This window comes from Labeo rohita, chromosome 17 (genome assembly GCF_022985175.1).
Source record: "Labeo rohita strain BAU-BD-2019 chromosome 17, IGBB_LRoh.1.0, whole genome shotgun sequence".
Classification (NCBI taxonomy): Eukaryota; Metazoa; Chordata; class Actinopteri; order Cypriniformes; family Cyprinidae; genus Labeo; species Labeo rohita.
Genome location: NC_066885.1, coordinates 6,300,963 through 6,317,628, shown reverse-complemented (window position 1 = coordinate 6,317,628; position 16,666 = coordinate 6,300,963). Strand labels below are relative to the sequence as shown.

The 16,666-nt window shown below is 36.5% G+C and overlaps 1 protein-coding gene across 4 annotated transcripts; it reads left to right on the top strand.

Moving 5' to 3' along the window:
- Positions 1 to 163: 163 nt before the first annotated feature.
- baz1a (bromodomain adjacent to zinc finger domain, 1A) lies at positions 164 to 16,538 on the top strand. Of its 4 annotated transcripts, none has more exons than XM_051133841.1 (28): positions 164 to 287; positions 587 to 728; positions 2,335 to 2,613; positions 5,395 to 5,538; positions 5,638 to 5,736; positions 5,838 to 5,925; positions 6,023 to 6,157; positions 6,306 to 6,366; positions 6,485 to 6,639; positions 6,773 to 6,868; positions 6,956 to 7,094; positions 7,305 to 7,451; positions 7,942 to 8,037; positions 8,231 to 8,455; positions 8,615 to 8,780; positions 9,137 to 9,241; positions 9,352 to 9,443; positions 9,753 to 10,298; positions 11,654 to 11,817; positions 11,957 to 12,093; positions 12,230 to 12,378; positions 12,537 to 12,617; positions 12,707 to 12,954; positions 13,223 to 13,413; positions 13,518 to 13,849; positions 14,762 to 14,934; positions 15,123 to 15,210; positions 15,509 to 16,538. In XM_051133841.1, the coding sequence occupies exons 2-28, from the start codon at positions 616 to 618 to the stop codon at positions 15,679 to 15,681; spliced, it is 4,422 nt and encodes a 1,473-aa protein (XP_050989798.1). In that variant the 5' UTR covers positions 164 to 287; positions 587 to 615; the 3' UTR covers positions 15,682 to 16,538. The 4 variants fall into 4 exon arrangements, with proteins under 4 accessions (XP_050989798.1, XP_050989797.1, XP_050989795.1 ...); XM_051133840.1 differs by having other exon boundaries at positions 14,759 to 14,934; XM_051133838.1 differs by having other exon boundaries at positions 9,753 to 10,310.
- Positions 16,539 to 16,666: the final 128 nt, after the last annotated feature.

The window sequence follows — 16,666 nt, the reverse complement described above, 5'->3', positions numbered from 1 at the left end:
GTAGTGTCATTCAAAATACATGAAGCTTCTGTGGAAAAACTAAAACCAATTTCCCGTTTCGCCTCCCACTATTGGTTACGGAGGCGTGATTGGCGTTCCAACCGTCCAATGGAATGATAGAATTGTCGTGTTAGCTCCACCCCCAGCGCTACCCGGTGGGTAAGTGAACTAGAGCGGATCAAAACTTGTCGTAATATCCCCGCTCGGAGAAGTGGGACATACGCTGATACTCTTTGTGTTTTTCTTTCTCTTCCGGAGCCGATTATCTTTTTTACATCATAGATTTGGTAAATATCTTCATTTCTAGATTATGTATCGGACTCATTTATCATTTATAAGCCAAGCGTGTGCTTTATATTCGGTTTGAATAAAAAGGCGAAACATGTGGGCTGGATTTTGAACGTCACCCGGGAAGCGCGTGTCATTAACAAAGACTGAAGAATATCGTTATTTTTTTTTTACATTTGAAATCCTAACGGTTTTACTTCAACCGGTTTCGACGAGTTTTCAGGCTGGCTTTTAGTGGATCCTTATTAATTTATCATTTCTCACTTTCTAATGGTCTTTTTGTGTTTGTTTTCGAAAGTCTCCGAGAAAGATAAAGAGAAAGGAAAGATGCCGCTTCTCCACAAAAAGCCGTTCGTGAGGCAGAAACCGCCCGCTGATCTCAGACCCGATGAAGAAGTCTTCCTCTGTAAAATCACACATGAAATCTTCAGGACCTATGAGTAAGGCTTTTTCGTTTTATTTCTATTTGTTCGTTTCAACTTCCCCTTTGATGCCAGTCAACAACAGAAGCACCAGAAACTAACAACAGAAGTGACAGCCCGCTTAAAAGTTTTATTTTTCATAATTAATACAACTGCAAACCTACATATATCTTGGTTTTCTGTTTTAAACAGCTTTACTTATAACCCAAAACGCCTGGTGCTAAACACCCTTGTATTTATAAAGACTTAGAGTTTTACCCCCTTCATGCACCCGGCAGGTGTCAGTTGGAGGCCTTTGCTAACAGAGTTGGCTGCTAGTTAGTTAGCTCAGTTTAGCCAAGTAAACCACGATACAGAGAGCAGACTGAGTGAAATATTTAATAAAACTATCTGTCGATGTGTTATAAGGGCTTATATAATGGCATATCGCTGGTGGGATGTCCACGGGAAACCCCTACTCGGGTGTTTTTGGGGGGTGTTAGCGGAGAAGATGGGACAGATCTCATCCACATACAGGATGTTGTAGCTTAAAACGTGGTCGCTGCTATTGTTAGTGTGTTTGCCCGTAAGAGGCAAGAGTTTCACTGCTCTTTTCGTTATAATGTTGATGTCATTTCTCATTAGGCTTTGGGAAACTGACTTACTGTTTATTTGGGGGGAATGGGAAAGATTATGATGCCCATGTAGTACTTAGTTGCAACTATTTGGACTGGTCAAGGTGCTCATCTGTCATCAGCTCTTGGAAGTTGTCATTTGTGTTTGTAAGTGGTTCATGTAGGAAGTAATGAAAATGATCATTTTAGTATGAACTATCATTAGGTCTGTTTACTGAGTTACGACTACTAATTGCTTGGAGATGTTTTATTTCAATTTATTTATGCAGTAAGTAAATGACAACAAAACTTAATGTGCTTTATGATTCTTATTTTTATTAATTATGTTAATTTATTCATTTTAAAATCTAAATTGTCAACTTTAAATTCATTTTTATTTTGGGCGTCTGCCTGTTTGTTATGCTTGAATGTGAGTGGCATACCAGTTGTGTGTACAAGCTTTCATTAATAACTGTCATTGAGGTGTGAATTCTAACTGTTTAGAAATAAAAACCAAAGACTTGCAGTGTGAACATTTCAAGCAAATAAAACATTTATGCATATTGTAGGAGTAATTAAGTAATTTTGCATCTTTACAGTGTCCAAAAGCTTGGGTTTGCCATTGACTTTGATCTTACCGGTCATAAGACTGATATGGGAAGTTGTTTAAGTTGTAACTACCAACCACTTGGGCATGAAAACTGAAACTAGTCTAACTGGTGTCTGTGTAACTGTGTGTTAATGGAGCTTAAAACATTGTCTCCTTTTGATGACAAACAGTCTATTTGCTAAGTTATTACTAATAGCAGGTTTAATCTTGATTCATGAATAACTTGGAGTTCTTAAAATTGGGAAAAAAATGTGGTTGTAAATAAATAGATGTATTTTGGGTAAAATCTCCACTTATTTGTTTTGCCCAAAACAAACTTTTTGACAAGGTTCATTAGTCACCTGAGAGTAGCACGTAGCATGTAACTGTAAAGGTGTCCAGATGGTTAATAACATTACACGTTGTGTTTTTGTTTTAACAGTGAATTCTTTGAGAGGACCATCCTGTGTAACAGTCTTGTATGGAGCTGTGCCGTGACAGGGAAGCCTGGTCTGACCTACCAGGAGGCTTTGGACAGCGAGAAGAAAGCCAGACATAGTCTTCAGAACTTTCCCAATGCACTGCTCATCCCCCTTCTGCACCTGACAGCACTTACACACCGCTCACGTCTCCATGAGATATGCGATGACGTGTACGCTTATGTCAAAGAGCGCTTCTTTCCTGGAGAAATTGTGGATATTGTCAGTCACTCTGGGGCCAGGTGAGATGTTGTAACTCATAACTCATCAACATGAATCACAGTATGCTTTGTATTGTTTCTGTTAAGGGGAATTCACCCGAGCTGTGACATCTTTGTTGATGTTCACAGAATCAGCTGTGAGACCTTTTATGAATAAAGCAATGAGCTTTTGTGTTTAACATTAAAAAATATAAATTTATTGCAAAAACTCTGTGGCAAATGTACAATTGAGGTCAAAAAGTTTATATACACCTTGCAGAATCTGCAAAATGTTAATTATTTTACCAAAATAAGAGGAATCATACAAAATGCATGTTATTTTTTTTTTAGTACTGACCTGAATAAGCTATTTCACATAAAAGATGTTTACATATAGTCCACAAGAGAAAATAGTAGTTGAATTTATAAAAATGATCCTGTTCAAAAGTTTACGTACACTTGATTCTTAATACTGTGTTATTACTTGAAGGATCCACAGCTTTTTTTTTTTTTTTTTTTTTTTTTTTAAAGTGAGTTGTTCTTGAGTCCCTTGTTTGTCTTGAACAGTTAAACTGCCCGCTGCTCCTTCAGGTCCCACAAATTCTTTGGTTTTTCAGCATTTTTGTGTATTTGAACTCTTTCCAACAATGACTGTATGGTTTTGAGATCCATCTTTTCACACTGAGGACAACTGAGGGACTTAAATGAAACTATTACAGACGGTTCAAATGCTCACTGATGCTCCAAGAAGAAATGTAACTCATTAAGAGCCTTTGCAAACACAATGCATTATTTATTTATTTATTTTTTTAAGTTTCAAGATCATTTTAGATTTAACTTATTTTGTATTCTGGGAAACATGTAACTAACTAAGGGCAGTACTAAACTGAAAAAATATGATATTTAGGCAGAATAAAAAAGTACACATCATCATTCTGTTTAAAAGTTTACACCCCTGGCTTTCAATGCATCGTGTTTCCTTCTGGCGCATCAGTGAGCGTTTGAACCTTCTGTAATAGTTGCATATGAGTCCCTCAGTTGTCCTCAGTATGAAAAGATGGATCTCTAAATCATACAGTCATTGGACTGCATTGGTTGTGATGCATGTTTATTTTTGTGTGACACTGAAAATTCAGTCACTGAATCCATTTTATAAACCAAATCTATTATGAATCTATTTTTGGTAATGGTTAAATCTTTTTTGAATATAAATAACTTTAGGACAACAGTTTACTTTCATTTTTTTTCTACTGTTGAAAAAAAGCATTTTGTAGATGATTCCACAACTGAACTAAAGAGAAAGTGAATAGTGATGAACAATAGCACTGTTTTGAAAAGACCATGGCTTAACAGAAGAGAAACACCCAGATGTTCATCGACGTGTCTCCACCCTCGCCTGCCTCCTCTAGACAAAGCTTATTTGGAGCTCTGAAAGTCCTTGGCAGCTCTGTGTGCAGTGCATTATCAAGATTTGGAAATGAAGTATGCCAACCTAGCCCAGAGAAATAACGTAAACCTGATCTTGATCAGAATCTTGCCTGTTGAAGGGAAATGTGTCACAGCTTAGTTCTGTAAGAAAGGAGCAGAGTCAGCCATCACAAGCTTACCTTGCTATTTGGAGATAAAGTGATAGGGTGGAGCTTAGAGAATCCACCTGATTGGCTGTACTGGTGCAAGGAGTTGCCCTAGACATCATCAGAGCTCACAGAGACAACCAGACGTGAGGCGGCATGGAGCCCCACTGGTAGACAGGGGGTGGAGGGGTTTTTTTTTTTTTTTTTTCCCTTCTGTTTTGGAAGACAAGTAGGTAGGCTGCTGTCTGTGTCTGGCTGAGTCTTGCTGTCTTATTCAGTCAGTTAAATAGATCACACCCAAACCACCTGCTTGATTTTGTATGTTTAGAGTGTTTTGCAAGTTAGTATTTTACATTTTGAATAAATGTATTATTGAGAAAGAAGTAAATATAAAAAAAAAAAAAGTTTTTGTACAGTAATATTTTTAATGTTTATTAAAGAAATCTCTTCTTCTCAACAAGCCTGCATTTATTTAATCCAAAATACAACAAAAGCGGTAATATCGTGAGTTATTTTTACAATTTAAAACAGCTGCTTTCTGTTTGAATATATTTTAAAATGTAATTTATTCCTGTGATCAAAGCAAACTTTTCATCATCATTTCTCCAGACTCACGTCACTTGATCTGACAGGAGTTTTTTTTTTTTTTTTTTTTTTTTTTTTTTTCAGGATTCTTTGAAGAATAGAAAGATCTAAGATCAGCATTTATCTGAAATAAAAAGCTTTTGTAACATTATACACTATACCATTCAAAAGCTTGGAGTCAGTATAAGTTTATATATTATATAAAATAAATTACATTTCAAAATATATTCAAATAGAAAACAGTTTTTAAACGGTAAAAATAATAATACAGCTGTTTTTGCTGTACTTGGTATAAAATAAATGCAGCCTTGGTGAGCAGAAAAGACTTCTTAAAAACATTAAAAGTCTTACTGTTCAAAAACGTTAGACTGGTAGTGTAAATGGCTGTTCAGGGAGACAAAGAAATACACTACATTTTCCCAATTTCTTTTATTAAGTGCTCTTTAAAGTAGATTAACCTAAACATACTATTTATAGTAGCATTTGAGGAAAAAAATCTGCTTCCCAGGCTGTCTGATTATGTCTACTTTTCATTGGTACATCATGCAATATACAAAAATGTTTTTCATATCAATTGGTTAATAGTTCACACTTGCTTCCATTTGGAAATAAACATATGCACAAAGATTTGTTTAGTTTGTTTTAATATTTCCATGCTCAACAGGCAACCCTGCAAAATACTGGATGTTACACCTCCCCATTCAAATGGCACAGTCAACGGCCATGTCAAACATCACATAGAGGGCGATTCAATCGTCATCAGTGACAGTGATGAGGAGCCCACTTCTCCCAAAACACCAACTAATGGGTCAGTGCCCAGAACTTTTCTATAATTTCTATTTCTATATTTTCTGTTTCATATGTGATTTTCATCTAAATTGCTTGTTTTATGCTTTGCTTTCTAAAGCAAGAAGAAAACTACCAGTCCATCTTCATTCAAATACAGAGTTCAGCCTATCAGCCCACAGGGTCGTGAACCTTTAGTAGTAAAGGCTGCTCAGATTAGGTGAGTTACTTGTAATCAAATTTCATAGTTATCTGTTTGTTTTTTTTTGTTACTCATTGTAAAATCTTTTTTTCTACTTTTTTTATTTTTCTATCCTATAGTCGTAAGAAGAACATTTTTAGTCGGGACAGATTGAAGCTGCTTCTTAAACAGCACTGTGAACCAATAAACGGAACCATCAGACTCAAGGTAAATACAAAATTAAACTCATTTATCCAGGTTGACCATTATAATAATTTGAATATGAATGATTTTTTTTTTCTTTTCTGGTTACTCTTATTTCCAGCCATCAACAGTTGTAAAATATAAGCTAGCCGAAGAAAATTTCTCCCACTTCTTCCCGGACGAACCCCCAGTGTTTGCCTTTAGTCCACCAGGGAAGGGCAGAGGTCGTCGTCCTAATGATGCCTCACCAACAGAGGTCTGTGTTATTTTGTACTTACATGTGTGTTTGAATGTAACGTTTGCAACTTGACTGTCTTCATTCAAGCAATTACAAGCATGGCATGACATTTGTTAAGAAAAATTTTAAAGAAATTCTCTGATGAGGCTTTGCTTCCAAACTTTAGATGAATTATGTGGAAGAGAAGTTAAAATTGATGCAGCAGAAAGAACAGATGATGGCCATGGGTAAGTTTAAAATGCAAAATACAACTTGACTACACACTGACTAGACAATGTCTTAGGGTGAGTCATGCAATGCATCTGCATAAATGTGCTGTTTCTTTACATGGCTTGCATTATGAAGAAAAATTCAAGAAAGAAAGAGAAGATCTAATAGAGGCCAAAAGGAAAGAAAAGGAGGACAAGGAGAAAAAGAGAGAGGAGATGAAGAGGATATTAGAAGAGGAGAAACAGAGGCGGAAGGAGGAGAAGGAACGAATGAAGGTTGAGAAAGAGAGGGTGAGTTGGAAGTGTTTTTTTTTTTTTTCAGTGCATATGTAATTTCAAGTCTTTCACAAATATTTGGACCTATGTTTGTCAAAGTAAATAATGCTCATATTTTGTTTAATTTTATTATTTTTGTTTGTTTCAGGAACGAGAGAAGCTAAAGGAGGAAAAGAAAAAATATGCAGAACGACTGAAATTATGGAGCAAACCACGAGAGGATATGGAGTGTGACGATCTAAAGGTGAACATGCCCCCTCAGATTATAAAACGCATCTTTGCATGGATACATACATAAGCAGCAGACTAAATGCTGTTTTCCTGTCTTCAGGAGCTGCCGAAGCCACTTCCAGTGAAAACTCGTCTTCCTCCAGAGCTGTTTGGAGATGCTCTGATGGTGCTTGAGTTCCTGAATGCATTTGGAGAGCTGTTTGATCTAAAGGATGAGTTCCCTGATGGCATAACACTGGGTAAGATACACTTACTGCTCATAAAAACATTACATAATGGGACATTATGTCATTCACGCTTACTAACTCACTAATCAAATGTAGCATGAGTGTCCTAACAACATTCTAGCTTTTTAAATTGGCATTTTTTTTTTTTTTTACAGTTTATTTTTTCTTTTGAGTCAGATTTTTCTTTTTAATGTTGCTGATGAGGGTTGTTGCTGTTAACAGAGGTTCTGGAGGAGGCCTTGGTGGGCTCTGATCCTGAGGGGCCACTCTGTGAACTGCTATTCTTCTTCCTTTCGGCCATATTCCAGGCTCTGGCAGAGGAACAGGAGGAAGTGGCCAAAGACCAGGTGGCGGAAGCGGACACTAAAGGTCAGAGTTGCAGAGGTTACCACTTATTTGTAATAAAGAGACTGTATGGATGCTTCAAATTGGAAAAAAATCTAATTTGTTATATAAAATCTTAACAGGTAAAAAGTATGCAGATTTTAGAGCAGTGTTGTTTTTGTATAATTGAGATAACATTATAGTTTTATGTCTTTTTTTTTATTATTATTTTTTTATGCATGACTATATAATTTTCATTAAGTTTTATTTTAGTTTGTCATTTTAGTACTGCAACTTCAACTGAAGTACTGCCTCTGCAAATAACCAAAATATGATATTTTATTTAAGTTAACATTTTTTAAATTCAAGTAACAAAGTCTTTTTATGATTTTAGTCAGCTATAGTGCCAAACTGCAGCCCACTAGTTCAAATTAGCTGATATTGTTTACCACTACTCAAGAGTCCAGGTGTTATGTTATTTACCTTCAGTATCTTGGAGGGTCAGGGTGTATTTGACTGTGGTTTTTATTCTTAGATCTTAGTGAAGCTTTGGAGGATGACGCTGACCCCACACAGTCTGCCATCAGTGCTGTGGCATCTCTTGCTGCTGCCTGGCCACAACTGCACCAAGGTCAGATAATGTGCCATAAATATGTCTGTACTGTCTTTATGACCACTGTTGTCTTTGAGTTATTTTTAATGGAAAATATAGATGGTTATATATTATACTTTCAGTAATTCCAAACATCCAGTGTAAATGTGTCTCTTCCTTTTTTTTTTTTTTTTTTTTTTTTTTTTTTTTTTTTTTTTTTTCCCCTGTGTAGGCTGTAGTCTAAAGCAGTTGGATCTGGACAGCTGTACTCTCACTGAGATTCTGAGGCTGCACATCCTGGCCTCGGGGGCAGATTGCATGTCCAACAATGCAAAGTTTCGCTACCAGAAACAGGGTGGCTTTGGCTCCACAGATGACCCTTGTGTGGAACTGCGTCTGTCAAACCAGTGCCTGCTCAAAAAGCTCTCTTGCACTGCTGTCTATGACCTGTTGCCTGGTTGGTGTTTTTTTTTTTTTTTTTTCTTTGTGCTACATACATTAGAGTGGTAATAATACAAAAGTAAATAAAATAAAAAATAAAAAAATGATATAAAATGCATTAAAAATCTTTTTTTTTGATTTTTGAATGGTCTACATTTGTTGCATATGCGTTCAGGAGAGAAGCTAAAGATCCTCCATTCTCTGTGTGGAAAACTACTGACTTTGGTTTCTACAAGAGACTTTATAGAAGACAATGCAGATGAGCAGAGATCTGCCAAGCAGGAACTGCGAGAGCTTAAAGCTGAACAGCATCGCAGAGAACGAGAGGAAGCTGCAGAAAGGTACAGCATAGATCATAGCGACCATAGAGTTGTTGACACAAATGAAATCAAGGCTGTAAGGGATGCAAGTACAGTACGTTTAATGTATCTACTGTTTAACAACATAGTGTTGAAACTTCTAGCTAAAAAAACTTTTAGTAGACAAAAGCACCATAAAACAGTTCTGAAAGTTGTAAGTTGTGAAATAATCTATGCCATTGTAAAGACTAAGTCTATCCTTCACAGCCTTGATTTCATCTGCGTTAAATTCAATATACCGCCTTACCTGATTAAGCTCTATTACATGGACCTATACCTACCTGTCAGTACAAAGATTTGTGTCCTTAGAAACTAATAGTTGCCTCTTCATGGTTCAGGGTTCGAAAAAGAAAGGAGGAGAAGCTGAGGGAACAGGAGCAGAAATTAAAGGAAAAACATGAAAAACTCAAAGAGGAGGCAAGAAATGGAGACCATGTGGTAGGGTAAGATGAACCAATAATCCATTCTCCATACTTAGTCTCTGGGTTTTGGGACACATCTTATATTTCAGTCTATATATTTGATTAAACTTGTCTCTGTCTGTTTGTTGTAGAGAGGAGATGGACACCAGCACAGAAAGTCAGGAAGGCCATACTGAGCAAAACACAGAGGATGAGGAGGAGCAACCAGCCAAATCTAAAAAAGGTATCGGCTTTTAAAATGATCAGCAGAAGTGTCACATCAGATTACTTTAAGATACATTCTTGGTCTTATTATGATCAATTAATAAGTGTATACTGTTTGAAAGGGAAAAAATAGCTAAAAGATGCAAGAGGTATAAGAAATGTTGAACTTAATGATTAATGGTTGCATTTATGCATTTGGCAGACATTTTAATTCAAAGCAACTTGTTACATTTTAAGAAAAAACATTTTATCAGTTCTTGCTTGCCCTAAGAATTGGTTTAAATTCTATAGCAGATATCTATAGAATTCCTTCATTTTTGTTTTCCAGTAAAGAAAACGAATGACATCCCAAAAGATAAACAGGTTGGCGAGGTTGAAACGAAAGACACTCTGAGCCCAGAGGAGTTACAACAACAGCAGCTCAAAGAGAGAGAACTCCTGGAGCGCATTCAGAAAGCTATGGCCTGCACCTACATCCTGCCTCTCGGCCGAGACCGCCTTTATCGTCGCTACTGGATTTTCCCTTCTGCCGGGGCACTGTTTGTCGAGGAAGACTTCTTTGGCCTCACAGAGGACATGCTAGAGCCTCGTCCTACTCCGGAACCCAAATTCGAAGAGCTTCCCTCAGCCGAGAGCCCTGTTAAGACAGATGCCGCCACAGAGGAGCCGATACTGGTTCACAACACCTCACCACCAGTCAACAGGCCCAATCAGTGGTTCTTCTACAGCACACCTGAGGAGGTGGAGCAGCTCATAGAGGCTCTGAACACTCGTGGACACAGAGAGAGCAGCCTTAAAGAGACTCTGCTGCAGGAGAAGGAGCGCATTGTTCAACTGATGGATAGCAAAGCTGCTCAGCGATACCATCACTCAGGTACAGTGGTTTGTAAGTAATGTTACATTTTATATCATTTTATACATTAATGTTATATTTTTATTTTTTTGGTGCCTGTGACTTTTTTTTTTTTTTTTTTTTTTTATTGTTCGTCACAGATGAGCATTGAATGTTTTAATGATTGAACCATTAATAATAATTAATCATCGGTAATTATTGAAATCAGCATATTAGAATGATTTCTGACAGATCACTGAAGACTGAAAGTAATAGCTGCTGAAAATTCAGCTGTCTCATCACAGGAATAAATAGTATTTTAAAATATATTTTAAAAATATTTCACAATATTACTGTTTTTACTGTATTTCTTATCAGATACACTACCAGTTAAAAGTTTTTGAATGGTAAGATTTTTTTTTTTTTTTTTTTTTTTTTTTTTTAAAGAAGTCTCTTCTCTTTTGCTCACAAAGTTTCCGTTCATTTGATCCAAAGTAAAGCAAAAACAGTAACATTTTGAAATAAAATAAATTTAAAAATTTAAAATAACATTTTCTATTTTAATATATTTTATAATGTAATTTATTCCTGTGATTTCAAACTAAATTTTTAGCATCATTACTTTGCTGCTCAAAAATTATTTTTATTATTATTATTATTATTATTAAAGCATTATTGCTAAATAAAGTATTCATTTCTACAATTTCCTTTAAAAAAAAATCTCTAAGCTTTTGAACGGTGTAGTGTATAATGTTACAAAAGCTTTTTATTTAAGATACATGCTAATCTTTGGATCTTTCTATTCATCAAAGAATCCTGAAAACAGTTTTTTTTTTTTTATATTTAAAAACTGTTTTAAATATTGATAATAATAATAATAATAATAATAATAATAATAATAATAACAATAATATCTTGAACAGCAAATCAACATATTAGAATGATTTTTGAGGGATCATGTGACACTGAAGACTGGAGTAATGATGCTGAAAATTTAGCTTTGATCACAGGAATAAATTACATTTCCAAATACATTCAAAGAGAAATCAGTTATTTTAAATGGTAAAAATATTTTACAATATTACTGATTTTGTTGTATTTTGGATCGAATAAATGTAGTCTTGGTGAGCAGAAAAGACTTAAAAAACATTAAAAATCTTACTATCTGAAAACTTTGGACTGGTACTGTAGGTGCAGTTTAAATTAAGATTGTCCAGAAAAAAAATAACCCTGGCTTTGTCTGTTTGGATCAAATAAATGTGACGTGGTGAGCAGAAGAGAATTAAAAAAATAAAAAATCTTTGACTGGTAGTGTAAATGCACTCCTGGTAATCACAAGATAAAAGAAATGAATTATTAATTATTTTAAACTGTACTATATTTCATTAATTGTGCAGATGAATCTCTGCCGGAGGCCAAAGGCAGTACTTTAAAGCCAAAAACTGGCTCGTCTTACCCACAAAGCACTGTACCTGCTGAGCGCTTCATGGAGAACCGTCTCAGAGATCTACTACTGGATATTGAGGACCGCATCTATCAGGGAACTCTGGGGGCAATTAAAGTATGTTGATTGTGTCGACCACTTCCATAGCTGTAAATATCGTATTTATAATGTGATGTGGCTTGATCTGGATCTTTGTTAACAGTAAACTGCTGTTTTTTTTCCCCCCTCCTTTTTTTTTCCTTTTATTCCTGAAAAGGTGATGGACAGAAACTCATGGAGAGCCGCGCTGGAAAACGGAAACTATGAACTGCTAAATCCTGAGTCCAAAGAGAACAGGCTGATCAATGAGGAGCCGATGGAAATTGATGAGAATCACATCAGAGTCAAAGACAGGTTACTTCACTTTAATAACTGTTAGCTGCGTGTACTTATTTTTGTGTTTAAACGGAGTCTTGTGCTCCTGCAAGCTAACGGAATTTGCATCAGTGTCTGCGATTATGCGAATTGATGGTATTTTTCTCATGTTTAGGCTGCAAGAACTAAAGGCAGAGAGTCAGAGTGCCACATCCACTACTGTGAGCACACCACAGCCTGTTAATAACATTGTCCACTGTTTGGCACAGGCTCTTGCACAGATAGAGCAGGGCATAGAGCGCAAGTTCCTGAAAGCTCCGCTAGGTAAGATTTGTTATTTCTGTAGCTTCTACTGAAACTTTAAGGGTATGTTCCTGAAAACTATATGGATGATTGTTTTGTTTGTAGGAACATGTTTTTGTTTCCTGTTTGAATTCCTTAATCCACAGTCTCTTATTTCGGAATGTTTTGTTTTTAATCAGGTGACGATGATGCCAAGAAAGACCAGAAGTTGAAGAAAAAGGACAAAAAGAAAGATGACGACCAGTCCAGCGAGAAAGATGGTAAGATTTCTTGTTTGCCAAAAAAGCTGAAAGTGTTTTAGCACATGTTGGTTTACATTTATCAATACTAAACCTATTTTCCTCAACAGATGGCAGTGAAAGTGGGCGGCAGGTGAAGACCGTGCAAGAACGCTGGCGTGAGTCTCTGTTGGCCTGCTCCAGCTTGTCGCAGGTCTTCCTGCATCTCTCCACACTTGAGCGCAGTGTAGCCTGGGCTAAATCCATCCTCAACGCCCGCTGTAAGGTGTGCCGTAGGAAAGGAGACGCAGAAAACATGCTTCTATGTGATGCCTGTGATAGAGGCTATCACATCTTCTGTGTTCGGCCAAAACTGAAGGTGAGAACCATAGGTTTTTTGAAAGGTTGTTTGTTTGTTTTTTTTTTTTTTTATTATTATTATTATTATTATTATTTTTTTTTTTTTTATATATAAACCTTGACTTTCCATGTAGACTTAAGGTTTGTATAAACAAACACATGCAGCCAAGGACAAAATAGACATGCATATCAGCAATCTGTTAATAAATTATTATTTCTTTATTTGTAAACAGAAACTCTTTCTGAGCTCTGATGAAAGTTTTGATATTCCTTTATTTGTTTTACAGGCTGTTCCTTCTGAAGACTGGTTCTGCCCTGAGTGCCGCCCCAAACAGCGCTCCCATAGAATCAACTCCCGTCAGCGTTCCTCTATTGACTCTGAAGAAGAAATGGAGGACGAGGAGGAGTCTGAAGAAGAGGAAGATGAATCAGAAGAGGAAGAAGATGAGTCAGAGGAAGAACAGTCAGAGGAGGAAGAGTTAGTGGACTTGGCTTTTGTTTAAAATGCTTTACTAATGGTTTACTAATTTCATGCAGAAAGATATCATGAACATTGTTTTTTTTTTCTAATTTATTTTACAGTGTGTCCAAGAAGGCTGCCGTCAAACTTCCTCTCCAGGGCAATAAAGGAGGTCGTTTGAACACCAGATCAAAACAGGCTGAATCAAGTCATTCCACGCCTCGCTCGCAGCAGAGCACACCCAAACAGAGCCAGTCTGCTAACAAAGGAGGCTCCAAAAACTCAGGAAAGAAGTCCACCCCCGTGTCCAATGGCAAGCCCCCTCCCAGGGCAGGAAGCCGCTCCAGTGCTCGTCTTAGTCTAGAGGTCCCCGCTGCTAATGGCACAACAGCCAAATCCAACCAGTCCAGTCCTGCAGCAGAGAATACAGACTCTAGGAAGAGACCCGCAACTGGTAAGGAGTGTCGGTGAATTCACACACACGCACAAACACTAAATAAATAAATAAATAAAATTAGCTTAATGTAAAGGAAATTTGATTTACTGTGCATCACATAACATTAAGAAACTATAGCTAAAACATAAATAAAAAAAGGTAATTATGACTTTGACGGTGCTAGTCAAAAGTTTTTGAACAGGAAGATTTTTTTTGTTTTTTAAAAAAAAAGTCTCTTCTGCTCACCAAGCCTGCATTTATTTGATCCAGAGTGCAGCAAAAACAGGACAATTTTGAAATATTTTTACTATTTAAAACTGCTTTCTATTTTAATAAATTTTACAATGTTATTTATTTCTGTGGTTTCAAAGCTGCAATTTTTTGCATCATTATTCCAGTTACGTAATCCTTCAGAAATTATTCTAATATTCTGATTTGCTGCTCAAAAAATGTATTTATTTATTCATTTTTTTCCCCTTTTTTTTTTTTTGCCATGGAATAAAAGTAAAGCTAATCTCACAATTCTTGTTGTGAAATTGTACGTTTATCAGGCACAATTGAGTTTTTTTTGTTGTTTTCTCTCTCTTTTCTCTCTCTCTCTCTCTCTCTCTCTCTCTCTCTCTCTCTCTCTCTCTCTCTCTCTCTCTCTGTCTCTCTGAATTGTGTCTGTATATTGCAAATACTTTTTTTTTTTTATTATTAAAAAGAAAGAGACTTTGTCTCAATTCTGACTTCATTTTCTCAGATTTGCAACAAATAAATAAATAGAATTGTGAGATATAAACTAAGTTTGAATTGGAGAAAATGACATTGAAAAAAAAAATGACACAATTGATCTTTAACTGATTACAGACTCTTGCTCTATGCAGACAGACATTTTACTCTCAAGACTTCTTGTTCACATGTATTAATGTCACTTTTCTCCAGCAGAGGTCTCCCCAAAAGCCAAGATCGTCTTGGCTCCAACCACCACTTCGTCCAGCCGTCGAAGCTCAGGGAGAAACTTAGGCGTACACGAGCTGTCAGCCTGTGAACTGCTCACTGTGGACCTGGTCAGACACGAGGACAGCTGGCCCTTCAAGAAACTGGTGTCCAGAACTCAGGTAGTGCATTTAGAAGCTAAGAGCTGCTCGCACTTATACCCAAGGTCATAGAGCTCCCATTCTTGGTTGGTTTACGACCAGCTGTACTCTTAAATAATCTATGCAGTTGCTTTGTGACATCCCAGTTTCACACAGAGGCATTATTTTCATGGTTTTAATGACTACTTTTATTGCACATATTTTTCCAGGTGCCTGATTACTATGACATAATCAAAAAACCCATTGCCTTGAGCACAATCAGGGAAAAGGTCAATAACTGTGAATACCAAACTGCTGGTAAGTCAGTTATTTTGTTTTGTGCATGGAAGAATTAAATCAGGCTGTATTTAACTATAAGGTTTTGAAAATCTTCTTAAATCAGAACACTTTTTAATGAAAATTAAATATCCATTAGCTTTCTATAGCCAAGAATTGAAGGTTTTCTCTACACAAATTGACTTTCAAAAACTCAGTATATTGAGCATATCAATATAATTTAGAATAAACCATATCTAACCCACTTTAACAGCTTGATAAAGTCGCACAACATAAATCATTGCTAAATGTAGCTTCTTTTGTTTTGTTAATCTCACAGCGGAGTATATCGAAGATGTGGAGCTTATGTTTTCTAACTGTCTGGAATACAACCAGCGCAACACCAACGAAGCCAAGGCCGGTCTACGGCTCCAGGCCTTCTTCCATTCTGAGCTTCAGAGACTCGGCCTGGCTGAACGCATGACCCCTCCACAGAAACGGGCACGGATGTAAACAAAAGCCCCCGTCTTCCACTCAAACACACCAACTGGCCAAGGCTGAAGGCCAGTTCATAATCCACTGTCTAATTATGTTGTTCCGTGGCATTTGTGGAATGTTCATGAACATTCCAGTGTGGTGCGACTCATTAAAAATTCTACCTAGCTCTTGTTCACAAGAAATTTTATTTGCAATGTGTAGCGTGCAAGCAAAACGGCACTTGAACACGGATACCAAACGGCATTTATCTTCACAGCTAGTGACAGGAATATAAGTCGTTCTCAATCCTATGGAGCAAAGTCCTTTACTAGCAGAAGAAACAAACTGTGCTGTGAAGAAAAAAATTGCACTGTTTTCTATAAAGTTTTTTTGTGTTTGCATATTAACTCAGGACAAAAAACGTGTTTTTGTCATCAGTTGCAAAATGGTGCATTTTCGTTTTTGTTGTTTTGTTTTTGTACCTCATCTGCTTTTCTAGACTACTATTTTGTATAGATTTTTACAGACCTGAGTCTCCATTTTGAGGATAAATTAAGTCTCACAGCTCAAAGGAACAAATAGAATTTCTGTTTTCTAGTTGTGAATAGTTGTAAGATAAACTCAGTTCTTTCATTCAGGTCCCTATAGCTTGCATAAACACTACGTAGGAACCAAACCATCCCATTGTGTTGCTTCCCTTTTCAGTTTTTGGTTATTTATTTAGATTTGGGTATAATTTGCTTCCTTTATTTATGAAATTGTCTTTATAGGTTGTGTTCCCCCCCCCCTTATCCATCAGACGTTTTCCTCTCATGGGTCTTAAGATTCATTTTACCTGCTGTGTAAATCTTTTTTTCTGTATGTAAAATAAATTTTGTTAATATTTGGCTTGACCACTTGTTGTCATCACTTTTTCAGGTATGCATAAATTGTATGTTTCGTAGGTCCACTACCCGTCAAAAGTTTTTGGATGCTAAGATTTTTAATGTTTTTTTTTTTTTAAAGAAGTCTTCTGCTGAAC